At 35.9% G+C, this 25,881-nt stretch overlaps 13 protein-coding genes and 4 pseudogenes across 17 annotated transcripts, besides 2 other annotated features; 8 read left to right on the top strand and 9 right to left on the bottom strand.

Moving 5' to 3' along the window:
- Nucleotides 1–437: 437 nt before the first annotated feature.
- On the top strand, nucleotides 438–1,168 carry TVAGG3_0899260 (phage tail repeat-like family; the record flags this gene model as incomplete). The annotated part of the gene is made up of 1 exon (XM_001582299.2): nucleotides 438–1,168. A coding segment is annotated over one exon (731 nt), but the record flags the coding sequence as incomplete, so codon positions are not given.
- Nucleotides 1,169–1,745: 577 nt separating this feature from the next.
- Nucleotides 1,746–21,687: a mobile genetic element.
- TVAGG3_0899250 (uncharacterized protein) lies at nucleotides 2,154–2,709 on the bottom strand (the record flags this gene model as incomplete). The annotated part of the gene is made up of 1 exon (XM_051251222.1): nucleotides 2,154–2,709. A coding segment is annotated over one exon (556 nt), but the record flags the coding sequence as incomplete, so codon positions are not given.
- TVAGG3_0899240 (uncharacterized protein) lies at nucleotides 2,818–3,219 on the top strand (the record flags this gene model as incomplete). The annotated part of the gene is made up of 1 exon (XM_051251221.1): nucleotides 2,818–3,219. The coding sequence occupies one exon, from the start codon at nucleotides 2,818–2,820 to the stop codon at nucleotides 3,217–3,219; it is 402 nt and encodes a 133-aa protein (XP_051076795.1).
- On the top strand, nucleotides 6,314–6,577 carry TVAGG3_0899230 (uncharacterized protein; the record flags this gene model as incomplete). The annotated part of the gene is made up of 1 exon (XM_051251220.1): nucleotides 6,314–6,577. One exon carries the CDS (start codon nucleotides 6,314–6,316, stop codon nucleotides 6,575–6,577), a length of 264 nt encoding a protein of 87 aa, XP_051076794.1.
- On the bottom strand, nucleotides 7,967–8,251 carry TVAGG3_0899220 (uncharacterized protein; the record flags this gene model as incomplete). Its single annotated transcript, XM_051251219.1, has 1 exon — nucleotides 7,967–8,251. The coding sequence occupies one exon, from the start codon at nucleotides 8,249–8,251 to the stop codon at nucleotides 7,967–7,969; it is 285 nt and encodes a 94-aa protein (XP_051076793.1).
- On the bottom strand, nucleotides 8,280–8,654 carry TVAGG3_0899210 (uncharacterized protein; the record flags this gene model as incomplete). The annotated part of the gene is made up of 1 exon (XM_051251218.1): nucleotides 8,280–8,654. The coding sequence occupies one exon, from the start codon at nucleotides 8,652–8,654 to the stop codon at nucleotides 8,280–8,282; it is 375 nt and encodes a 124-aa protein (XP_051076792.1).
- Nucleotides 9,027–9,635, top strand: TVAGG3_0899200 (uncharacterized protein; the record flags this gene model as incomplete). Its single annotated transcript, XM_001282475.2, has 1 exon — nucleotides 9,027–9,635. The coding sequence occupies one exon, from the start codon at nucleotides 9,027–9,029 to the stop codon at nucleotides 9,633–9,635; it is 609 nt and encodes a 202-aa protein (XP_001282476.2).
- TVAGG3_0899190 (uncharacterized protein) lies at nucleotides 9,664–9,864 on the bottom strand (the record flags this gene model as incomplete). The annotated part of the gene is made up of 1 exon (XM_051251217.1): nucleotides 9,664–9,864. The coding sequence occupies one exon, from the start codon at nucleotides 9,862–9,864 to the stop codon at nucleotides 9,664–9,666; it is 201 nt and encodes a 66-aa protein (XP_051076791.1).
- On the top strand, nucleotides 10,384–11,101 carry TVAGG3_0899180 (annotated as a pseudogene). The gene has a single exon. A coding segment is annotated over exon 1 (718 nt).
- TVAGG3_0899170 (protein of unknown function, DUF4106 family) lies at nucleotides 11,607–12,053 on the bottom strand (the record flags this gene model as incomplete). Its single annotated transcript, XM_051251216.1, has 1 exon — nucleotides 11,607–12,053. One exon carries the CDS (start codon nucleotides 12,051–12,053, stop codon nucleotides 11,607–11,609), a length of 447 nt encoding a protein of 148 aa, XP_051076790.1.
- TVAGG3_0899160 lies at nucleotides 12,512–12,964 on the top strand (annotated as a pseudogene). The gene has a single exon. A coding segment is annotated over exon 1 (453 nt).
- On the bottom strand, nucleotides 13,834–14,663 carry TVAGG3_0899150 (annotated as a pseudogene). Its single transcript has one exon. A coding segment is annotated over exon 1 (830 nt).
- TVAGG3_0899140 (protein of unknown function, DUF4106 family) lies at nucleotides 15,499–16,035 on the bottom strand (the record flags this gene model as incomplete). Its single annotated transcript, XM_051251215.1, has 1 exon — nucleotides 15,499–16,035. One exon carries the CDS (start codon nucleotides 16,033–16,035, stop codon nucleotides 15,499–15,501), a length of 537 nt encoding a protein of 178 aa, XP_051076789.1.
- TVAGG3_0899130 (uncharacterized protein) lies at nucleotides 17,416–18,014 on the bottom strand (the record flags this gene model as incomplete). The annotated part of the gene is made up of 1 exon (XM_051251214.1): nucleotides 17,416–18,014. A coding segment is annotated over one exon (599 nt), but the record flags the coding sequence as incomplete, so codon positions are not given.
- TVAGG3_0899120 lies at nucleotides 18,047–18,383 on the bottom strand (annotated as a pseudogene). The gene has a single exon. A coding segment is annotated over exon 1 (337 nt).
- Nucleotides 21,688–22,613: 926 nt separating the features above from the next.
- On the top strand, nucleotides 22,614–22,871 carry TVAGG3_0899100 (attachment subunit-related family; the record flags this gene model as incomplete). The annotated part of the gene is made up of 1 exon (XM_051251213.1): nucleotides 22,614–22,871. One exon carries the CDS (start codon nucleotides 22,614–22,616, stop codon nucleotides 22,869–22,871), a length of 258 nt encoding a protein of 85 aa, XP_051076787.1.
- Nucleotides 22,872–23,373: 502 nt separating this feature from the next.
- Nucleotides 23,374–23,564: a mobile genetic element.
- A 1,183-nt stretch (nucleotides 23,565–24,747) lies between these two features.
- TVAGG3_0899080 (phage tail repeat-like family) lies at nucleotides 24,748–25,566 on the top strand (the record flags this gene model as incomplete). The annotated part of the gene is made up of 1 exon (XM_051251212.1): nucleotides 24,748–25,566. One exon carries the CDS (start codon nucleotides 24,748–24,750, stop codon nucleotides 25,564–25,566), a length of 819 nt encoding a protein of 272 aa, XP_051076786.1.
- Nucleotides 25,567–25,881: the final 315 nt, after the last annotated feature.

Below are 25,881 nucleotides of genomic sequence, written 5' to 3'. Positions count from 1 at the left end.
CATATATAATATCGAGATGGTACTCTCCTTCGTCAATGTGTACTGTTTTGCATATTCGAGATAGATATCGTTTATTTTTTCTTGAAAAGCTTGAAGAGTTGTTTCTAAGTTTACAAGCAAACTACTTGTAAAAGTTTTCCCTGTTCAAATTTCTCATACGTACGTTTTTCTTTGTTATAGTATCGAACTTCAAAAGCGACCGTAAATGGGAACCATGTATGGCTCTGAAATGAACTTCATTCTACGAAAGCCAATAGCTTTTGTGACGGATGGTCTCTTAACCATCTTAACGGGTAGTCAAAACGATAGCCTTCATGCTTTACGGTCTCTGTCTCAAACTTTTGACCGACATTCGTAAAAAGTTCATCTAATGGTTTAGTTGTAGCAACTCTTGAATTTTCTTTTTCTATTGAAAGCATATTTTATCTAGAATAAAAATGTCGAAAGAAACAGCGTCTATGAGAGAAATAAAACACAACCGACAACTCATTTTGCAAGCTCTAAATAAGAACACAACAAACTTTTCAAACTATTCTAAGATATCTGAGTCATTGAAAGAAGGAAACTTAAAACTGACATTAAACCCATTGACAGACGAGTTTCTATTTCAAGACAGTAAGAACCATACTGTTTGTATAAATCCAACAAAAAGAACTTTAAACGAGAAACCTATAGATGAACTTCTTTTGAAGGCAGATATTGACAACAAAGCTGACAAAGAGTATGTCATTGAAAAAGTTCAAGAAGAACATGACAGAGCAGATGCAACATATGCAACAAAAGAGGATGTTGAAAAGAAAGCTGACAAAGAGTATGTCATTGAAAAAGTTCAAGAAGAACATGACAGAGCAGATGCAACATATGCAACAAAAGAGGATGTTGAAAAGAAAGCTGACAAAGAGTATGTTGACGATGAGTTAGCATATCTGGCTAGTGGGTTAGTGAAGAAGGCAGATAAGGAATATGTGGATGAAAAAGACAATGAAATTATAAAAAGGGTTGAATGGTACCATGAACGGACATCGAAGATTTTAGAAGGTAAAGCCAATACAGGGTGGGTTTCAGGATGTTTAGACCTTAAAGCTGACAAGAACCATACACATACCATTGCAAATATTACAAACTTACAAGAAACCTTAAACAGGAAAAGTGACGTTGGACATACACACGATTTCTTCGCAACTGTTGGTATAGAAAATATTGAAGGAACGGTTGAAGAGCTGGTGGGGATGTATTAGATTGGAAACCTCCTAACTTTCCACAAGGTTTAACATCGGAAGAAGACATAACAACGATGAGATACATTAGATGTAGAGATGTTTATGTCATGGAGGATGAAAATAAAGTTAAATTCACTGCTCAAGATTTATATGACAAGAAAGCAGACAAAACAGAGCTTCAAACATTAAAGACAGAAATACTTCAAACCATTTACCCAGTTGGTTCTATTTATACGTCAATGAACTCTACCAGACCAGAAGTAGTACTTGGTTTTGGAACTTGGACTCAAATATTCGAAAGTTTTTTGTATTGTGCACACACTCCAAAGAAAACAGGTGGAAGTAAAACGATATCTGTCGACAACTTGCCACCACATAGTCATTCTGGTACAACAAACTTTTCTGGCGACCATAGCCACTCATTAGAGACCATCCATTATACAACTCAGATATGAAGCTGGCTATGACGTTTTATCTCCAGATTATAACCATTCAGCAAAAAAGACTTTTCGACAAACTGAACCAGGAGGAAACCACCAACATACTTTTACAACAACATCTACAGGACTAGGTAAAAAATACATGCCACCTTACATGACAGTTTGTGCATGGTATAGAATTGCTTAGTCGTCATTTTCAACTTCTTTAGCATATTCGTCAGGAGTTGTCTTATATTTGTTAGGAACTGTCTTTGAAAGTATACCACCTTGAACTTGACAAGTTTGAAACGAGGTCTGACAATAGTAGTTTTATCTTCTGCTTGCAGTCTGTACATTTTGCCATGTTTGCCTAAAACTTCATAATATTCTCTTGTATACTTTCTTCTATTTTTACGAACACGAATGTGAGTACCTGTCGAGTTCCCATTGTTGTCATAGTCAATAGTATTTTCATATGGGTCGCGTTTAGGTATTTCTATTTTTACTTTGTCACCTTTCTTAAGTTTGAAGCCTGGCATTCTTTCTTGTTTGTCTCTTTTGACTAAACTATTAAATATATAGTCTTTCTCTAAGTCAGGGTTGTTTTTCATTTCTTCGGGGGAGTGGTTTCCCAAACCTTTTTGTTTACGGCTATTGTAAATATTTAAAACTTGTCTCATCTTTGCCATGGAGAAGTGTCTGTATTTGTCGTCATATGACATTTCATCTACCTCACCACCTTGTGGTTGGTTTAAGTCTCTTAAGATTTTTATACAACTGTCAATGACACCAAGAGCAGAATGGTTTTGGTCGACAATGAAATATTGGTTTACATTTTTTGAACGCAGATAGTTTTTAATATCGTCTGATTTGAAAGAACTTTCACAGTCAGATGTCAGTTTTGTTGGATGGTATTTGTCAACGAATATTGTCAAAGCAGTTTTCACATCTAAAATATTTTTGGACTGTAATGGTATGGCTTCACAGTATCTTGTGTTTTGACCGACAAATATTAGCCAGTATGGTGGTCCATCTTCTCTATACCTCGGAATGTTTTCCAAGATATCCATAAACCAAGCATTTGGTGTTGAACTAAAGATTTTTATCATGAGTGCTTTCTTTGTTGCTTAGAAACATAGGGGTCCTTGTTTGGATTCGTCATTTTTTACCCATAAGAAATGGGTTTATTTGGCGCATTAGCAGGAGTTGCATCCAGATTTTTGCCCGCAGTGGGAACAATAGCCAGAGGTGCATTTGGAATTGGAAGGAAGATTTTGAGTACATTAGGTATACTGAAAGAGAAAGCACAACCTATTATACAAACTGTACAGAAAGGTTGGGAGGTAGCACGAGATGCAGCAAATCTTATTCCAAATCCTGAAACAAGAGGAAAAGTTCAAGGATGGATGGACAATGTAGGAAGACAAGCAGGAAACTACTATAACAAAGCAAATGACTACTATAACCAAGCAGGGCACTATATGGACCAAGGTGAAAGATTCTTTAACAGAGGATATAACCATGCACAACAGTGGGTAAACAACAACCAACCGCAACCGCCTCAAACGTGGGGAATGTAAATTTTTTACTGAGATGAAATGAACAATACAGCATTGAGACAAATGGGTCAAGATGGATTTGTCGACTTCCAGCAGTTACACAACCACGTGTTTGTCAAGTTCTTCCTATACCTCAGGAAGTTTTAGACCGACTTAAAAAACCTAAACAACCAGTTGAAAACAAACCAAACTAAAATTTTTTACTGAGATGAAATGACCGAAGAAGTTGAAACGGTAGATTTGACACCACAAACAAAAAGTTCAGAACCATTGTCAAAACCTGTCAAAGAACTTACAGATGAAGAGAAAAATTCAATAATAGAAAGTGCCAGGTCTGGAAATACAAACCCTAACTACAAAGTCACTTTTCATAGAAATGGAACGGCTAGTATCTCAAAAAAGAAACAGACTCTCACAAATAAAATATTGAAGTCTGAAGGAGCTTTCGAGACAACAGATGGAAAAGTTTACTTCACTGACCAACAGTTCATTATAGAACATCTCATTGACTTAGAGTCGAAATATTCTAAACTTTACAACAAACACAAAAAGTTGAAAGGAAAACAAAAACAAATGGCATATGATATTTATGAAGATGTTGACGACACAACATACCTGCAAGTGAGGTAAAGTCAGAGGAACCGAAAAGTGACGAAAAACCGATAGAAGAAGGGAGCCAAAAACTGAAGATAAACCAAAACCAAAGGTTAGTTTCCAAACTAAACCAAGTCAACCTTCATTAGCTGGTATGGGTTGGCGTCAAAGACTTATGGCAGCAGGCGGTTATGTAAAGTAAAGAAAAAAATATTTTTTTATTTTTATAAAAATGCCCCCATATAGAATGGATAGAAGGTCTGCTAGAATAAAAGCAGAGTTAGAAAGATATGGTTGGAAAGTTTCAAAGAAGTTTAAATATAGGAAGGGAAGACCCATAAAAGTCTATGACAAACTGCTGGTCTCCTATGAAATGGACTTGGAAACAGCACGCGCAAATTATCCAAACAGACTAGAGAGGTTAGAAGAAGAACGTCTTATGGACATGCCTTTCGATGTTTCTGAGCCTCAAGTTGAAGGACACGACGGCTTTGCCAGATTCTACTGGAAACATGACGAACAATTGCATCCTTTGAGAAGGAAAAAAGGAAAAGGTGAAGACAAACATGCTCCCATGGAAAGAACAAGATATGCATATGAAAGTATCGTGAAGTTAGAAGTCAAATTACATCTGGTCGAACCTTTACAGTAAACTTTGACGAAGGAAAGAACAAAGAAGGCTTCATGGGTGTACTTGCTGCATTCAAGACGGAAATAAGAAAGGATACAATCTCAGACTAACCGTAACAGATTTGGACGGTCACATTTACTATGCACATGGCAATGTCACAACAGCGCACAACTTCTTGACGCTTTCAAGACTACAAAGAGAGAACAAATGGTTGACTCCGACTCAGACATTTTGAATGCAATTGAAGGAATTGCAAGTGTAAGTTCGAATGGTACCAACCTAACCCTCAAGCAGTCAGACAACATGCTGGATACTTCCCGTTCATAAATAAGTCTGACATTGACTTGACAAGGTATGGAATTTACAATTCAATTGAAACAATTGTCAATGAACCTTGTATTCTTACATGTCTCAGGAACTCTGGTCTTGTTACAGATGAGAAGATGAAGTATCTTGAGTCATGTGTGAAGACAAGGTACATTCTCAGAGGTCAATTGGCAAAAATTGCACCGTTGGCAAATGTCAATATCCGAGTCAACATACCGACTGAGAAAGGTTCTTCACATGACGACTATGTTGTTGACAAAGACTTACCATGGTTGAAGATTGTAATTGTCCACAACCACTTCATGTTGAACGAAAGTCTTACAAACCCATTGTTCGGAAAAGGCAAGTGCAACATTGTCAGAGCTGTTAACATTCTTTTCGAGAAAGGTTTGTTGGAACCAATTCCAGATGACAAGCTGACAGAAACTTTTGTACCAAAAGACGAAACAAACTTTTCATTGTTAGCAAGACCAAAAGTTGTTCCAGACAAAGTTATAGCACAAAAGAAGTACACTGTTCCAAAAGGAGTTGGATTGTTCGGATACCAACCTGAACCAGAAGAACTTCCAATGAGGTTGCAAGAACTTCAAGATGCTATAAACAAACTTCCATTGAGACATCCAATTGACGTCAAATTGTATTGGAGAGCATCTGAGTTAGGTCAGAAGGTTTTATATGAAACAGGTTGCTTCGACGATGTTTATGAGATAACAGGAGAAGTTTCTCAGAAGATAAGAGACTCACTTGAATTTCCACGAACTGGACCCATTGGTTGCGACAAGTTCGACTCAGATGAAAAGATATACTATGTCGACCTTAACGCTGCGTACATGAGGTTCGTCCAATATATCCCGACTGGAATTCCAAACGAAGATGGTGAGTTCCCAGGAAGGAACTATACAGTTGGAAAAGTCATACAACAACTGTATGATATTAGGAAAGCTTCAAACCCCAAACTTGCAATGACACTCAAATTGCTTATGAATTCGACATGGGGATATTCCATTAAGAAACCTCAAGAGATGAAGAGTAAACACTATGAGAAGGTCGACAACTTTGTTGAAAGGTTCTCCTTTTGTTTTGAAGTACGAATTCACTCAAGGTCAAAGTGGCTTAGTAACCACATTAAAACCTATTGTCGAACATTGGTCTTACCCTCAGTTCGCAAAGGCAGTCCTTGACAACTACAACAAATTCTTCTCCGAAGTCAAATCCAAAGTGAAGGTTTACTATGAGAACATTGACGCACTCATGACGAACGAAGAAGGATACAACAAACTCATTGAAATGGGAATGGTCGGTGAAAAGATGGGTCAATTCAAATTGGACAAAATTTTCACCGAAGTTCATGTCCTCTCCAAGCGTAAGTACTGGGGCATACTTGAAGACGGCACAGAAATAAAACATTGCATGAATAAAAAATTTTTATTCGAATTTGAATCGGACAGGTCGAGTTACACCATTCTTGGTCTCAAACTCATATATAACCTGTTTGTCTGTATTTTCGTCGACTATGGCACGAGACACGAACATTGACCAAACGGACAAAAAGTGTCATTTCAGATGGTCCCGCAGCCAATCGCATTCGAGCACTTCGAAGAAGCCTTACGTTCCAAGGGAGAGGGTGTCTGGTGCAAGGCAGAGGTCATGAGACTCTACGAGCAGTACATCCTCAATGCCTGGGAGGACAAATCGTCCTTGGATTGGCAATTCTACCAACTCCTCTGGGACGACCTCCTACGCAACTGGGATGACGAAAGAGTCCAATTCAGAGGTCAGGAACTACTTGTCCAAATTATCCTTAATTTAAGCCGCTTACGCAACTAAAACACCTAAATTTACTGGGGTTTCCCCCTAAAATAAAATTTTTTTACTCTTAGAACCACTCGAGGTTCTCCTTACGGTTGTTGAGCTTGTCACCGTCAATGTGTCTGACCTCGTCTTCTTGTCTGGATTTGGAACCCATTGAATTGCGACAAGCTTGCCCATGGAAATTGAACCGTAATTCCGAAGGGTAAGGTTCAAGTGTCCCAAGTTGTTGAGGACTGGGGTAAGAACCTTGCCTGTCTCCTTGTTGCGGATTTGGTATGGGTAGGGTTGGGAAATTTCGTAAGTGTCATCGGCAACAAGGGTTGCCCAAACTTCCTCTTCTTCGTGTTTCTCTTCTTCCTCTTCTTCCTCTTCCTCTTCTTCGTGTTTCTCTTCTTCCTCGACAATTCCTTCTTCAATTCTGTGTTCACGAAGTACGGTGTTGCATGTTCTGTCCTTTCCGAGTACCTTCCAGATGGCGTCTATCTCTTCGAAGAAACGGTAGATGAGTCTGGCAAGGTCTCGGTTCTCTCTCGCGTAAATGCGCAAGGTTTCCGTCAAATCATTCAGGCATTTCTCATTGGAAGCTTGGTTCATGAGGACATCGGCTTTGAGCTTGGTCATCTCTTCCATAAGACTACTTTGGAGAGTCTTAACGGTGTTTGTCAGATGAGCTTTCAAATTCAAAATTTGAATTTGAACTGGGCGCTTGTCTGGCAACTTGAAAGGACATCTGCCATTGAGTTTGGCTTCGGTGCTTGTTCGGACATCGAAAAAATGAAGTGGTTTGAGAATGACGGTTTTACTTCAAAAAGCTTGTTATGAGTTATGTCATACAACAAGTTTAAAATAATATCTTGTTCTTCTTCTGAACGTTTGTTGTCTCTTCCGATAAAAGTTTCGAACATGAGAACCAAAAAACGTTTTTTGAGATTGCGGAAGAGTTCAGGCAAACGTTCATATTCTGGATATGTTGGGAGCAGTTCAAAACATCTGAGCTGACTTTCGGACAAAATTGGGACAATGTCAGAAAATTCATCTTTGGTCGGACTGCTTGAAGGTAAGTCCCTTACATGTAAGTAGCTCTGGTAAAGTCTTCTCATTTCTGCTAACTTTTGGAGTATAGCTTCGTAGTTTAGAAGTTTTAATTTTAATTGTCTTATTCCACTCTTTACTTCTAAACGGTAACTATCCATGAGGTCAAGAGTAGCTTTGGTAGCTTTAAGTGGAGCTATCTGTTCCTTGACTCCTGCAATTTTGGTTGCAATTGTGGTTTGAGCTCCTTCAAGTTCGCCGTCTATGTCGTTCTCAACGCCTTCAACCATGGCTTGAAACTCTTCATCGGTCCATTGAGATTGGTGTGGGACGAATTTAACTTGCTTCATTCAAAAAATGAAAAAAATGTTTTTACTCAAAGCGTGCCATGTATATGGCTATAAGAAACTTACCAGAAGGCTTCTTCTTCACATGAGTCTTTGGCAACTTGAGTGTTGGTGTTGGAGTTGGGTCTGGAATTTCAATTCTCTCTCGAGCGCAACAACAGATGTCAGAATAACATTCCCCACTGTCTTTCTTGCCACCATAAATTGTGTATTGACCGAACTTGCATTTGCAGGAAGACCGGTCAATACAAGGTTCACAGTTGAAATAGTTGTACACAAACCTGTTGAGTACGAGTGTGAGTAAAAACATAAAAAAAAGTGAAGTTAAAATGAGATGTTTACTGAACTGGCTGAAGAATTGGTTGGATGTCGCCTTCTGAGGTTATGAAGAACGGCTGTCCAGAGTAGTGAAGTAGTGCTCTGAGAATTTGTGTAATTCGTGGAATTGGGCTCTCACGATATGGAAGTAGTATCCAAGGACGTTTCATGAAGAACTTCAAGAGGGCTTCTTTCTTCACATCCTTAATATCATCGAATGCAGTGCCTTCTGGAACTTGAATTGCAACACCTGTTTCAATTTCCAACTTTAAGACACTATTCTTGGACAACCAGAAGCCAATGGACTTGCTTGGTTTGCACTTGCTGAGATATTCCTTCACGGTTTCATTTACCTCAATTAGATAAATTGCTTCGTCTAAGGGGTCAAGCTCCATACTGAGTCAGTACAATATTGTACTTTTTCAAGACAATGTTGTACTTTTTCAAGACAATGTTGTACTTTTTCAAGACAATATTGTACTTTTTCAGAACAATGTTGTACTTTTTCAGAACAATGTTGTATAAATTCAGTACAATGTCTCTCAAATTTGAGTACAGCTGTACTTTTTCAGAACAAGTCTTGAACTTTTTCAGAACAATGTTGTACTTTTTCAAGACAATGTTGTACTTTTTCAAGACAATGTTGTACTTTTTCAAGACAATGTTGTACTTTTTCAAGACAATGTTGTACTTTTTCAAGACAATGTTGTACTTTTTCAAGACAATATTATATTGTTTCAGAACAAAGACGGTTAAGACACAAACGAATGTCCGACGTCCCACCTACTGAACCCGTTCCACAGCCAGAGGAACAGCATGCTCCAGCACCACAACAGTCTCCTCAGCAACCTCAGTTCCAACAAGGACCTCCGAATTACTACCAATTTCCACCTCAAGGTTACTACCCACCACAAGGCTTTCCAAACTACCCACCACAAGGCTTTCCAAACTACCCTCCTCAACCCATGCCTTACTTCCCTAACCCTTGGATGTTCATGTCAAACCCTCCACCCCAATTCCAATCTCAATCCCAATCGAAGAGAGACCAAGAGTTCGAAGAAGGTCTGAACCGTTTACGCAAAGAGTATGCCACAGCCCCTATGGAAGATGACAGGCTTTCAGTCTCTTCCCTAAGGTCGACCAATTCGACTCGTACCACAGATTCGGTTCGTGACCGTGAAGACTACCTCAAGCAGTCTGAGAGACTCTTCATCTTACAGCCATTTACAGTTGGAGCTCTCAAGAACATGCGCAATTACGAAGGTCAGACACCAGCTGGAGACCGCAAAACAGACGTACTCGCAAGAGCAGTCCAACTGGTCAAGACAAAGACTGAGATAGTCGACTTCATTCTTGCAGCTTGCCCATACAAGTAAAAAAATAAACAATTACGAGTTAAACTTTTTACTCTTTCTTTTCTGAGTTGTTTAGAGCTGGTTTCTCTTGTAGAAACCTTTCGTACTCTTCCATGGTCATGTAATTGCGAATTTGGTACGCAATTCCAGGTTCGTTGTTTTTGAACCTTACGTATGTAACGCTTCCATCCTCCTCAGGGAAGTAAGCTGCTAACATCTGACCAAGTTTTCTCGGTGACTCGGAGCTCATAAAAATGTCACTTTTTAAACGTTAAGTTTTTAGTCTTATTTTACCCTTTGTTTACCCTTTGTTTGTCAAGGTAGTATTGGAGTGCAATTTCTCCAAATTCTCTGTGTCGGAGTTCTTCAGCATTTTCCAAGGTGTACCTGGAGAACTCAAAGAAGTTGTCAAGAAGATACTGCCATGCTGCTCTTCTGAGTTCGTCGGTATTTTGGAAGTGTTGCACCTTCGAGTCTTCGGACATGAAAAAATGACACTTTTTTCAGCAAAAATATATTTTAGGTGAAGAGGTGAGATTTCACCTCTTTTTTCACCTGTTTTTTCACCTCATGAATTTTCATGAATTTCTTCGTAAATGTTTTGTCGAAACTTCATCGTAATGAGCGTAAATGACAAAAATATATTTTAGGTGAAGAGGTGAGATTTCACCTCTTTTTTCACCTGTTTTTTCACCCTCTTGAATTTTCCCGAAATAAAAAATAAAGTTGGTTTTTTTAAAAAAATATTTTTTATTTTTATTGTAAGAACATGTTAGCAACAACAGCACCAAACTCGTTAGTCATGAACCCAACTTCAATGTTAGTAGAGATGAAAAGCTTCATTCCTTCTTCATATACTTTCGAAACAAAAATCCAGAAGATAAAGCAAGAACTTTTAACAAGTAATTTAGACTGTAGTGCGAAAGATGAAACAAATGAACAGTATCTTTATGAAATGCAGGATATTATTGACCATTTACCTAAACTTCCTGAAATCCAACAACAAAAACTCACTATTCCAGAATTCGATGAAATAGAAGTCGGACTGACTGACTCAGTAGAAATAAAGAAGTTCATACGAAAGGTTAACTATGAGTTTCTTGGATTTCATTGCAACCACAAAGTCATGGACAAAGATTGCGACATGGTATATAAGAACATCTCTGACCTTTACAAATCCGAAGAATTTAAGACCTACGACAACTTTGTTTCATTAGTTGCAAAATGTGTATGGAAATAAGAGATAAAGATAGTAGGGTAAGTATGGAATGAACAAATAAGACCCGCTATTTCGAGATAAAGAGAGCAATTGACGCCTTAGTTGTTTTAGCAGGTAAGGTTTCAGAATATAACGCAAAAAAATGAACCCACAATGTTCAAAATGTAAAGCAGCAATGAGGAAATATAACTACTCGTCAAAGAGATAGAAGAATGCGAAACGACTATGCTGACTTAAAGAAAGAAGCAGAGAAACCAGCAGAAGATAAAATGACATGTTAGCATTTCTGAACAAAAACTATCCAACAGCTGAGATTTCCTTCTTCTGACGTCAAGAAGAAGTATAAAGAAACTTTCGGTATCGTTAAAACATTCGATGTACTGACAGAAGAAATAGAAGCACAAAACTGTTTAGGATTTCAAATATACATCATACAATTCATGTAAAACGCTTATAAAATAACAGGTGAAAAAAGAGGTGAAAAACAGGTGAAATCTCACCTCTTCACCTAAAATATATTTTTATTGAATTCAGCAACAAAATTCTGAGTAAAATAATTTTTAGGGCTTGTGTCAAACCGTTGAGTTTTCACAAAATTTAAAAAATAACGTTTACCATGTGAAACGCTTATAAAATAACTGAGGTGAAAAAACAGGTGAAAAAAGAGGTGAAATCTCACCTCTTCACCTAAAATTATTTTTTTGAATTCAGCAACAAAAACAGTGAAATTTCTCTAGACTGACTTCTTTCGGGGTCGCCAAAACTCTTTATTTTTATTGACTTTTTACAATTTGAACTTTGTTCGCGTAGATATGAATTCTGAAAGAAGTATGAGGGTCTTGTATGACTTTGTACTTCTCCCATAGTTCATGTCTGTCAAACTTACCTGCCATGGACTCTTTCATAAGTTCCATGAAATCGTCTTCGGACAATCCAGGGAAAAGTATAATGTCAGTAAGTATTCTTTTAACATCCTTACTTAAACTCTTTGCTGTCTGTACACAAATGACAACTGAAATGTTAAAGTGTCTGAGCTTCTTAAGAATTCGACACATGTCTTGTTCTCTGTTCTTTAACAAAGGATGAGAAGCAAAGTCATCTAAGATAAGAAGACATCTATGAGGGTAAGTCTTCCAATCGTACGATTGCAATTTCTTCGAAATGTATTCTATCTCTTTCTGTTTGTTTCTGAAGTGTTTCTTCTCTAATATTCTCTGCATTTCCTCATTTGGGTCTTTAAACTTCGAATTTATATACTCATTTATAGCATTGTACTTCAAAACTCTTCTTTGGTACTTCTTTATCCAATCCAACAACTCAGAGTCTTTTATACATACTAACTTAGACTTTTTATAATATCTTTGAACGAATTTACGGTTTGGTCAAATTGACCAGAAGTACTACAAATGACTACTAACTCATAGAATGGGTTCTTCTCATCTAGTTCTTGTTGTTGTGCAGCCATTTTAAGATAAGTGAAAGTCTTACCCGACCCAGGTGGTGCGATTAGACCTGTTATACCATTCTGAGCAAATAAGAACTTGTCATGTATGGGTTTTATCTGAGCATTTTCTAACTTCCTCTTGTTCTTTTAAAACATTCTCAAATTTCTTGTCAATGTCAGCAAACTTTTTTTCTAACATATTTTTAGAAAAATTAAAATTTTTATCTTTTGAAAATGTCTAGCGATTTCGCTATCTATATTCGAGACAAGCTTTTCGACAGCAAAACATCTGTCGACCATAAAATCTTACATAGTGTAAACAAGAAAGGTGAATTTGTTCTAAAGTTCTGTTTCTGGGAATATGACAAGAACCATAAAACATTACAAAGAGCAGTCTTAAAATTTGTCAATGACAGACTTGTTGACAGAGATGACGCCGATTGGAAAGATGAAGTCCAACAAAAGTTCTTAGAATGCAAAGAAGACACATGCGCTGTTCTTGAAGATGAAATAGAAAACAGAATAGAAGAGCTATTAAAGGACAAAGAACTTTTACAAAATATGGTTCTGAGAAGTTTGACATAACTCCACCAGAGAAGAAGAAGAAGAGAGAGAAGAAAGAAAAGAAAGTAGAAGAAGAGAAGAAAGAACCTGAACCATTCCAGAGAAGGTGAGATTGACATGTAAAAATAAAATTTTATTTTTAGAACATTTCTGGGTCAATGTCAATGTTCTCTTCCTCTTTAGGAGCAAACACTGGCTTAGACTCTAAAATCTTTTTACCCAATTTACCTTGAACTTCAACTATCTTAGACTCATAATATTCATAGTCGTCTGCTTTCTTTGGTTCATAAGGTATAACAAGTTTGTATGCTTTGCCTTCTTTAAGGTTTTGAAAAACTTCTGTCAAAATTTTCTTTGACTGTAACAAACCTTCTATGTCTAAGTCTTCAAATTTCGCACCATTTTTAGTCACAATAGCAAACTTAACTGGTTCGATGTTCCAAACTTTGTCAAATGTAGACTTTTCAAAATGGTAGAAGTAAACATTCAAATATGCGAATGGGTCTAGTTCTTCTTTGACTTCTGTCATGTACTTGTTTGACTGAGATGAATTTTCATCTTTTCTATCGGATAAAAAAATATTTTTTTAAATTTACTCATAAAAATTTTTCTTTGTATATACGCCGTTCTGAACATCTAAAAGATTTTTGACATTTGCCAAGAATGTACGTTTAAGCTGCCATATAACCATACTCTTGACAATATTGTTTATATGAATCGTACAATGACCTTTCATCTAAACACTCAAAGTAGTTCATCTATGAACAGTTCATATACACTCTTGTTTGCTTCTAACAATGTTTGTCTTTCTTCGGTATGTGGAATTTGTCTTGGATTGAACTTTAGAAATATCTAATGTCATGAAATATGAGAACAAGTGGTTGTAAAAGTTAGGTGTCAAAGTTTCTGCTAAGTCGTCAAAATATTCTGTATCTTGCATATGAGAATCTGACGTTCTGACAACTACATATCTTCTGTCAGAACTTTCTAACTTCATCGGAACGGCATTGTTTGAAACCATGATGAATTTGCAACATTTTCACAAACTCTTTGGTCTTTATATTTTCTTTCAACAACTCCAACTTTGTCTGTTATAAGACTCTTCAAAGCATCTGAGTTTAAAACCTTTGTTGTATCTATACTTTGAAGTTCGTTACATACTATAAGTTTCATATTCTCTATTGAAGAGTTAAATTTACCGCAGATGTTTTCTAAGTTTGTCATATTGGGTTCGAATAGCCCTCTAACAGTTTGCATAAGATATCTGTAAAGAAAGTGTTCTTACCAGTTCCTTGTTTTCCAATTATAATGAGAGCAGTTTCATTTTTAGCACTTGGATGTTGTAAGATGTTTGCAAACCAACATAAGATATACTCATAGACTCTTTCGTTTCCATTGCATATAATTTCTTTGACATGGTCTAACCAAGCTTCTATAACATTTTCTTTCCATTCTACTTGTTCGTATTTATATCCAGTGAAGATAGAATAGAAGTTTGGAGATGGTGTATAGAACTTTATACCACGAACTGAAAAATCTTCTAACTTTGACAATAAGATATCCCAAGCATCTAACATCTTCATACCAACTTGTACGACTTTTATTTTCTTAAGTTTCTGTCTACATTCTTGTTCTGAAACTATGTTGCTCTTGGTTTGTTAAAGACAACATCCCATTCTTTCATGACATAACATTCTGGGGCAGAGTCAACATAAATGACTAAACGTTTCAAATTCTCGACTGCTTTGTTATAGTCTCTAAATGGACACATATTTCTGAACGCTTGGAAGTCATAAAAATCTGAAACGTCTATTCTGTACATTTTTATAAAAAAAAAAAAAATATTTTTTTATTCTTGACTTTGTTGTTGCATTTGTTCCATTTGTTGCATTTGTTGTTCTTGAGCTATTTGTTGTTGAAGTTGTTCTTGTATACAATACTTTCACCAGTTGCATCTTCCAATTCGAAACTTTCTGCCGTCATTGACAAATACATAGGACATAAAAGTTTTACAGGAACAAAGTTTGCGTCAACTAAGGTTAAGTTTATGTTTGCTAAAGTGTTTGAGTTTACTAAAGCTGAAAACTCTGCATTCGAATGAACAATAGGCAAACCAGCAGAGAAAGTGTTGTTTATACGCATGAGTATCTTTTGGTCATAGTAGTTTCTGTCGACATTCGAATAGCACTTTGAACCTAAGTTTGAAACAATATATAAATAGGTGTACTTAAAGTCAATGGAACAGACATTCCTTGTATGACACCTTTTCCTGTTATAGGAAACTGTTGGTAGTAAAAACCAGATATAAGTTTTGTATTATAGCTCATATCGTTTATAGTAAACTCAGTCGGACATCCAAACATAATGAAACCTGCTCTAGTTGCAGCACATGTTACATCCGTCCTTAAAGTATTAAATAAGTCAACAAAACCTGTTGGTGGTATATCTGAGTAAGTATCTTCAAAGAAGTATTTTTTACCATTCACAACAACAAAGTCTTCTGGTGTCAAAAGAGCAAAACAGGCTTTAGTCGTCATCTGTTTAAGGTCAGTTTACAATATCGTCCTTGAGGACTTTGTAAGTTTGTTGTTATAGAATTATATGACTCAGGGTTTTTAGTCGTAATAGTATAAACCACTATGTCTTCTGCCATTTACTTAGCAAGTAAATTTTAATGAAATGTTGTGGTCGTCAAATATTTTTATGACGTCTGGGAAACTATATTTTAAGTTCAACGTTTCACCTCCTTTCATAACGTATATCTTGTCAATGACATTATATGAAACACCACAGCAAGCAATGTCGGGTTCTATTTCTTTGATGTTTATATCGTCTGCCTCTGTCAAAAGTTTCAATAGTTCTTTCAAAATTTCATGAGGTGCGATGACATATGAGTTCACTTTTACAGGGTTGTGTTCGACCAAGTTTAACATTATACCCAAAGCTTGACAAATCTTCTCCTGAGTTTTAAGTTTGTCTTTAAGTTGTTGGTAGTCGTTTCGAATATCTGCAACAGAACTTAAGTCTCTGCTAACTTCAGGGTATGTTGGTTGTTCTTTTACAGGAACTATTGTTATACCATCTTCGTCTTCGTATGGTTTCCCCACTTCAACATCTCTTTCTTTGACATTGACAACAACACTTTGACTGTTTGTTTGAGTTGGTGAATTTAACTTCACATCTGCCACCGCCATTAAACCTTTTGAAACACTTACGCTTCTATTTTTCGGAAATGACATTTTACTTAGAATAAAAAGATGGACGTATTTGAGTATCTCTTCGAATTGAAGCAAAACAAAGTTTACACACACAAACAATACAAATACATTGACAGAATAGTTCTTTACACAAACAATGGAAAATGTTATAGAATAGCAGTCTTTGCTGAACCAAAATATTTTCATAAAGCAAAGAAAGTTGGTATAACCGAGATGGTGAAAGTTCTTGAAGCAGACAAAAATATAACAACAAAACTGACCGATATTTCTAAAGGTAAGTTTATAATACAATTTATGTCAAAACTGGCGTACTGTCAATATTTGACGGAGAGAAGTCAGTTCAAGAACAACTTACTGACCTGCTGCCAAAATCTGCTCGATGGAAGCTGTCGTTATGCCAATCTGAGGAGCCCCAGCAGGTTTCATCGAACGAATCTTCAAAAGAGCATCTTCCGTGAAAAGTGCTATTGGTTTTGTAAACTTCTTTGCTTTCAATTCATCTGGACCGTCTCTGTCACCAGTATATTGTTTGAACTGTACCAACAGTTGAAATACCACCCATAAAGTCTTCTGAGTCAGCAAATGGAATGCCAAGCCAAAAGTTTGAACGGTCTCCATTTGTATATTGAGTTTTTTGAGCTCCTGTATGAGTCCATACTTTCACATATGGCATAATAGAACTTTGCATTTCAGGGTTAATGTTGTTGTGAAGTTGTTGTTAAAGTTCATAGCATCTAATGTCAAGTTGTATGACCTCATATCCTCAACTGTAGAATATTCTTCTCTTGGATAGTATTTGCCATCTATGTTTATATGGTATTTAATACCAGGGTTGTAGAAGCAAGAATAGTCATTTATAGTTCGTCTGAACAGTACAAACATAGTATCTGCATGTTTCATTGCAGTTGTTAAAGCAATATCTGTTCTTGCACCTGGGTCAGCACTTTGGTTTCCAACTTCACCTGCAAAGTCTTTGACAGATATTTGGTGTATAGGGAACATAAGTGGAACTGCAATATATTTGGCAGCTAAAGCATTTGAAATATCTGGGTCCAACATATAGACTGCAAGTCTGCTTTCTATTCTCTTGCATTCAAACTTTTCGCATGTGAACTTAACTGGGTCCCAAGCATTCCAGCAGCATTGAAATAATAGTTTACTTCAGTGTTGAGGTTTGAGAAACCAAAGTCTAAGTCAACTTTGTCTTTGCAAAAGTCGGCGAATGACGTTTTATTTGTTCCCTTTACGTCTGTAAGAGTGAATGGGTCTTGTGTTGGTGCAATGACTAAGTTATTTTTGCTTGGAGTAAGTTCGATAGAAATTTTTCCTGCCCAGTTTGGCAAGTATCTTAAAAACCTGAAGATGAGGAAAGATGACAAAGGAACTCTAAGTTTCAGTTTTACTTTGGTTACTGCTGCTGCAGTTTGTCCAGAAAGGTTAACATAAACTCCTGGAACGTTAGGGTCAAGTCTTCTTATTTTCTCAATAGTTGCATACTGGTCTGTTTGTTCTCTAGCTTGTGGTTGTACTGAGTTTCTCAAAGCGAACCATTCATAGTTTGCCCATGTTACTGTTTGAACTAAGTCAGAGTTAGAATATATCTTATATCCCATGAAAACTTCTGGAGCATATTGGTATCCGACATAGAAAATTCCATTGCAACCTTTCTTGTCAGACAACTTGGCAGAAGGTTTTATTTCAATGTCTTGTTCCACGTATAAGAAAGAGTTGTCAATAGAAATTATATGAAACCTGTCGCAAGCAATATCTACTGTTGTTGAAGAACCTTCTCCAAACTCACCTACGTTTCCATAAGAAACAGCAGTTGTATATTCGTAAGTTCCAGGAACTATTTCTGACCTTCTAATGGCATTGTCGCATTCGTTATACCATTCGGAAACATTTCCATTCATGGCATCCAAAACTGTTGGCGTTATATTCTGAGCGGCGTACATTTCATATGAGTAAAAATATAGAATAGTTGGATTTATATGTCATAATAGAACCCACGTGGACCAAGCTTTACTTTCTTCCTGACTGAGTTTTTAACTCTTCTTTTTCCTTCATTGCCCTCTGCTTGAAGTTGTTGCATCTTTGCATTATGTTCATCTAGTATGTTGCAAATTTCCCATGTCCTTTTTGCCTTTTGGCTCTGGTCGCCCATCTCAGGTAACCTATATCCTAGAAAGAGTTTGTCATAGTCTGTATTTGAGTCTTCGCGTATTGTTTGCATGACTCTTTCCTGAGTTTCTGGTTCAAGCTCTTCAAACAGTGCCTGTCCATATGGAATAAGCTCGTTTCCAAATATATGTTTTTGTAGCCATTCTGGTTTTCTTTCCATGTTACCAACTATATCTTTTGTGAATGGGAAAGCTTCTACCCAATCTTTCAGTCTTGCGTCGTTTATTTCTGTAGTTGGTTTTATTTTGTCAAGGAACATGTTTTTCAATACTAACATTTCATTTGGTACTGTCCATTTGAGTTTTCTTAAATATTCATCCCTTCTCGGTTCATTGTCTGCAAAGTAAGTTTTTATGACATTTTGTAAACTTTCGTTTGCAAGGTCATGTACAATAGGTTCTCTTCCTTCTCCTCCCTAACTTTCTTTCTAAACTCTTCACCAAATATACCATCTCTATGGTTCTGTGTAGTTCTTTGAGATAAATGTTCTAGAACGTCAGGTGTTATATTTCCATCAGCCATGTTCATTTCATACTGGTCCAAAATATCTGCATCTTTCATATCTTTCAATGGCATTAAAGCCGCGCTAAAATACCAGCTATATCTCGTTCACCATTGACTTCCATTGCGTCTACAACTTCTTGGAATTGTGGTTGTAAGTTTATGAACCACCTATCGGATTAGCTTTATGACCCCATCTCATTGTAGTTCCATCGTCTGCAGAAACAAAAGTAGGTTTGTTTCCATCTTGGTTAGGTTCTGAATGAACTTTAAACAATGTTTCATTTCTATATGTTTTCTTGAAATTTAACCTTTTATCTTCACCGAGTTCATCCGAAGATTGAACGTTAAATGCTCGTAAGTAAAAAGGGTTGTTGTATTTGTGTACATTTTTTTTCAGTACTTCATTCTATGCTGAATATTTTCATCTGGTGTGGAGTCTTTTGTATGTCGGCAAACATTTTTCGATATTCTTCTACTATGTCAGCCGAATTTTTTTAGACTCTTGGAAATATTCCATATTCTCCGCATACTCTTGTTGAGGGTCAAGATTTTTCGGCTGTTCCAAATCTTCATCTAGTTCTGTGAAGTTAGTTTCCAAAGGAAGGACTTGTTCGTTTCCTTCAGGCTCTTTCTAGCTGTTGTTGCTGAACTATTTCTTCCATGTCTGGTTGTATCTGAACTCTTCCTGTGGAGTTTCTTGTACCTCATCTGCTGGCATTTCATATATTCCGAGACCGTTTTCAACAATTTCCCTATCTACGTCATCCGCATTCATAAGCTTTTTGTTCTTTCGTTCCGTCTCTATTTTTACGCGTTTCATGACGAAAGTTGAATTGTCATTTAGCTCTGACATCAAATATCTCGGAGTAAATTCATCCATGTCATTTGGATGATATGCTATTAAATCATATCCCTTAGCGAGCTTGTATTTTCCAGGTTTGAGATTATATCCGTTTTGGTGCTGAGCCATAAAGCTAAATAGGTTCGGGTCAGTATTTCCATCCTTGAACTTTCCAATAGCTTCTTTATATCTGTCACTAAAGTCAACAGTATCTGGGAAACCACACTCTTCTTTAAGCATTTTTAAGAATTCTTGGTTTCCTTGTTCTCTACTTCTTTTATGTCCTTGCTCTGTTTGTGGTTGTTGTTGTGCAGGGTTTTGAACTGTTGGTTTTGTGCAGGTTTTGAAACTGTTGGTTGTTGCGTTGGTTGTTGTGTTGGTTGTTGTGCTGGATTTTGAACTGTTGTTGTTGTGTTGTTTGGTGGCATGCCTGTGTCTATGTCCATGTGACGATGTAAATGTTTAGGTAGTCCTGGTGCAGGTGCTTCTCTTGGAGGGTTTGGTGGTATATAAGTTCCACCAGCTGGCACATATGTTCCATCTGCAGCGTAATGTCCTACCTGACTTTTCGTTCTTAAGAAAGCATTTACTAGGTCTGTTTTGGTCTGTTGTAACTCTTTTTCTTGACTTTTCACAACAGTTGCTCTAACGGCGTCATAGGCACTTTGAACTGCCTGTCTCGTTGCTGCATCTGTTATTTTCGTCATATTTTGTGCTACTTCTTTTAACTCTTTGTCGAAACCTTCAGACTTCAGTTTCTTTCCAGATGAGAAGTCGTTCACTTGTTTCACCTTACTATGAAGAGCTTCGAAAGCGTTCTTAAAGTCAGCATTTGTTAAAGCTTCATTTGAACTGTCTTCATCCGCTTGTATTTTTGTCCTTATTGACCCTATAAGCTGGGCTGCTTTAGCGTTGGCTTGGGCATCTAACCAGTCATTGTTAGCTTTATATATTCTGCGCTTTTCATTGCCTTTTGCATAGCCGCGTCGTTATTTTTACTTTCTTGTGCTAAGTTTTCATACTGTACGGTTTGGTTTTGCAACTGTAAAAGTTTTTCTGCCTTTACATTTGCTTCAACTTCTTTTTTATACTCATCGCTATCCATATATGTCTTCAGGGCTTTTTGTTTTTATCTCTTCATCTTTCAGTATTTTATATTGAGTAGTATGGTTTTTCAAATTTATGACATCTTGTTCCATTTTTGCTACTTCTGCTGCTTTTTCTGACACTTTTTTCGCATATTCCTCTGTACTTAGTTCTTTCAGTTGTTCTTCTTTCTTCTTTTTCTCTACGTTTAACTCATTTTAGTTTCTTTGTGTGTCTGTCATATTCTAGTTTTCTTTTCGTTTTCACTTATTTGCTTCTGTAATGTCTAGTTTGACTTTGACATCTGTTATTTGATTTTTGAGTGAACTCAAATTCATTTGACTTTGAGGGTTATAGCTGTTCCGTCTGCAGCTCACCATAGCCTGCCATTTTCGCTAAAAGTGCCGCTCTAAACCTCCACTCTGTGCACCAAAACTCGGTTTAAAAGCATAGGGTTGTTGACATTTGTTGCAACATAGTGGGGTCATTCAGCATTTGTTGTTGCAACTGTTGTTGTGGTGTCAGTTTTACTATGGATGTTCAATGCTCTCTTCCTCTTACGTATATTTTTACGTAGCTTACGTGGCATTTTAAGTGAAGTTAAAAAGCGTTTTTGACAGATGTTTATATGACACTATTTGTTCAGCACAAAAAACTACTCGGTCAAAGTGTTGTCAGTTTTGTAAAATAACGCGTCCTATCGTTATAATGGGGAAAAGGCTTTCAAAGTATATTCCTTAGAACGCCTGTAATTTTTCCTGTAGCGACGATAGACCCTTGCTTGTCCGGACAAAGTTATACTATTTTGAGTGCTCTACAAAAAAAGTCAAGCGGCGACGACTCTCAAAAACCGTTGTGTAAAAAGTTTTACCGTTGGACAAAAAAGTATATATAGAAAACAAAAAACGTTTATAGTTCATTCAATATTTAGAGATGGAACGGTTTGCCAACGGAGACTTTTCAATAAGAGGTTACCGTTGACGAAAAACGGTTTATTTTAAACTTTTTCTATGAGTTTATTTTTCATAATGGAAGGAAGAAAAGTGTCGCAAACAATTCGTCGACTACCTCTGCAGTTAAAGTTCCTACAACTTATGTCTCACCATTTTCAAAACCTTACGACCTCCTATAATACCAAAGCAACTTCCTCATACAATTCAAGACAATTTGTCCAACAATTTGAGTTCTTCTTCTCAAAACACAACAGATACAGTTGTCCAAACAGCACCAGAAAGTTTCACATAGTTCTACAATTCAAGACAAATTGTCCAACAATTTGAGTTCTTCTTCTTCTCAAAACACAACAGAAACATCTGAAACAGATTTACACCCAGCACCAGAACAAGTTTCACATAGTTCTACAAGTATGTTAACAGAGCACAATTTCAAGATTTAATTTCTCTTGAACAATATTCGAGTAACGAAACACAAACCGACGACTGTAACCTCTCGCTACCCGAATCCATTCAAAGAAAATACGCCATGAAAAGACTGAAATTGTTGTATAAACTTCTTAACAATTGGGGGTCGAAGACAACTCAGACTATAGTGAAATGTTTAACAAAGTCATAGAATCTGTTAAACCAATTGAAAACGACATAAAAAATCCCGGTGTTCTTGTAGCTTTTCGCCTCAAAATTACCAGTTACAAACAATTTCATACAACACAAGCATAGAGCAATTTATTTTATGTTTTCCCAAGCAATATAGACAACACCTGAGGGAAACAAGAATAGGAAATTTCAATTGGTGTATCCTACAACATACAACTATTACGAAGAAGCAAATGAATATGGAGAACTCTCATTCCATTTCACACTTTCAGTTCCTGAGGGAGAAGAAAAAGCAATCTATCATGTACAATCTCTTGCAGGATGTGAAAGGAAACACACATAATAACTACTGTTGCAATTGACAAACCTGCAAGAGTCGAAGACGATGTTTGTTCGCGTCTATTGCTGGTTTTGGCATGGGAGAACCAATTCCAATTTCCCATTTCACAGAATACTCAGCACAACATTTTCAAAATGTAGAATTCGTGTTCTACGACCAGCAAAAGTTCCTGCTAACAAAACCAAAGAAACAATTTGTCTCAATATTTGTTGCTGGTCATGTGGCTGACAAAGAGCCATCAGATACTGACTATGAAGAAGAGGAGGAGGAAGAAGAAAACGATAGCGATGTCGTTCTTATCGAATAAAAACTTTAATTTCTTACTATATAATTTTTTTAGTTCTCCTCTAGGTTTTTTTAGGGGCTAGAAGGGGCGCAGCCCCTGGAAGCCCCTCATACCTGACCTTTTCTCTTTAATTTTTAGTCGTTTGAGAAAAATAACTTTGATAAATGCATGAATGCAATTTCAGTATTTAAAAAAGTATCTACGACAAATAATAATTTCCACTATTATATTTAATCGATTTTATATTTAGAGCCTCTCAATATAACAAAAAAATGTAAAAAAGGCCACAATATTATATTAGTTTATAAATTGAAAAATTAATACCTATTACTTATAACAAACTGATATTATAAACTAAGGATGTCAATTTGGAAGAAAAGTGAGAAAATTCCTAAAATGCTAAAAATGAATTTTCCAAACGTACGTTTTTATCTCATTTTTTTGATTTTGAAAAAAATTTGGAGAGAAGAACTCTTCGTTTTTGAATTTTATCACGATGGTTTTAAAGTATATTAGACGCATGTAGGGCTGTACAAGATTTAAAAAAACATTGCCGGGTTACCGTAGAGGCCTAAAAAAATCGCGCCTCGGCGGCAAGCCGCCTCGGCATTAAGAATGCGCATCTAAATTTTTATATGTCCTTCTTTCTTTTATTTTTCCCTTCCCTTTCTTTTCTTTTTCTTTTTTCCCTCCTCTTGCTCTCATTTACCTTTTTTTTCCTTTTCTCATCATTTTTCAAAATTTAAAATTTTTATCAAAAATCTTGCCTATAAAAGCAGATTATGGAACCTTTTAATGCCTCTTAATCAATATTATACAGCATAAAGCATATTAAATGAAAGTAATTACGTATAAATTTATTTTATTATCTTATTTATTAATTCTTTAGCATGTATTGTTTAATATTAACTTTTCTGTACATTAAATATGATATCTCCAAAGTATGAATGCCTTGTAACGAAACGAAAACTTAATTTTATGTTGAATATTTGTCACAAACATTAGATTATTAAAATATATGTTGGATATCCCTTAGTATGAGACTTCATGACTCTTGTTGTCTAACGTGAGCTTTGGATTGCAAGCTTGCTACAGCACATAAGTATTCTGTGGTTAAAAAAACCACATGAGCTTTAAAAACTATAAAACCAAAAATAATTGTTATAATTTAAATGAAGAAGTAATTTAAAACGATTTTATTTATGATCAAATTTTATATATTTTTTTGGATCAAATCCATTTTAATAGAATTTATATACTATTCATCTATTAGTAAACACTACCGTATATTATTTTTAAGCTATCTTATTTTTTGAAATTTTATTCAAATCTTTGGTCGCAAGAAGAATTGCATGATAAATAAAAACATTTAATCAAAGTCAATTTTATTTTTCATATTCAAATGGACTGAGTGTTAACATTTAACATTTTTTGCTAATTGTCGTCAAAAATTAGGCGTAAAGCAAAAATTGATATTTCATATGGTTTTATGATAGATAAGCATTATATTCCCACTCATTATATTCGTAAATTTTGAGGTTTATCCTTCGCTTTTAAGATCATTGAATTTGATTTTTATATAAAAAAAAAAAAAAAAAAAAAAAAAAAAAAAAAAAAAAGGCAGTGGGGCTTCCAGGCACTTCGTGCCTTCTAGCCCACATAAATGAAGTTTTTATTCGGAGGTCTTCCAGGAGCTTTTCACAAATTATATATGTTTTCATGTTTTGTCAAGACTTCTTCGTAAAATCAGACAAAAATAATGTTTAGGGTAGAAGGTTAGATATAACCTCTTTTCTAACCTCTTTTCTACCCTCTTGAATTTTCAAGACTTCTTCGTACATGTTTTGTCACTTTTCTGTCACTTTTCAGGAAAAAACATTTTTATTATTATATATAAATGAATTTTACAAAACCTCCGTTACCGTTCTTTGGAAATAAGAGTAAATGTAAAGATATTATATTGAGAGAACTTAAGAAACTACCGAATGGTCTAACATTTGTAGATTTGTTCGGTGGAAGTTTCTATATATCCCATTTGTGCCATACTGTATTTCCTGACTCAAAGATTATATGCAATGACTTCGACAACTATATGAACCGTCTCAAACATATTCCAGACACTAACAAAATATTGAAAGAGTTAAAAGAAAAGATACCTATAGGTAAGATGGAACGTATACCATTAGATAAGAAAAATATTGTGAGAGAGGTTTTGAAAAAAGCAGAATATATAGACTGGGATAGTATATCTGCTAGACTATTATATAGTGGTGCTATAAGAGTTCATGACATTGAAACACTTATGTCAAAAGTTTTATATCTCAACTATACAAATGTTTTCAAAGAGGACATAGAAAAATATATTGAGGGTATAGAGTTTGTGAGATGTCATTGGACAGAGTTGTATGAAAAATATAAAGACAAGGAAAATGTTTTCTTTATGGTGGACCCACCGTTCTATAACACATGGGATTTTCAATACCAAGTAGACTGGACTTTGAGAGACTCTTTAGAAACTTTAGACGTTTTACATAACCATCCATGCTTTTACTTTACATCCGATAAAAGTGGTTTGGAAACCGTTATGAGATGGTTAGAGGACATACATGACTATGAGTTTAGATATGACAAGATAGAATATGAGAGAGGTCCTATAAACTGGAGAAAGTGTCACAATAAAGAAATTTTATTGGTAAGTAAATGTGGTTTGAAATAGGACTACTTGTTTTAGGTTTTTTCCATTGTGTCATTTATTTATTTGACGTGGCAGAAAGGTACAGAGAATATGAAGATGAACCAATGCCTGCAAATGTTCAGCATATGTACTCGTAAGAGATATTTTTATCTAATATTAAATGGACGCACAGAACTTAGCGAATGCGCAGCAACCTGGACAACCAAACCCAGAGAATATTCCAAATGAAGTTAGAATACAAACTGCAATGGCAAACTATGGTCAAGTGCCAACAGATGTACAAATGCAAACTGCCATGTCAAATGACGCTGCGTTAGGTTTGCCACCATGGTATGC

This window comes from Trichomonas vaginalis, chromosome I (genome assembly GCF_026262505.1).
Source record: "Trichomonas vaginalis G3 chromosome I, whole genome shotgun sequence".
NCBI classification, from domain to species: Eukaryota; Parabasalia; order Trichomonadida; family Trichomonadidae; genus Trichomonas; species Trichomonas vaginalis.
This window is presented reverse-complemented; position numbering and strand designations above follow the sequence as displayed.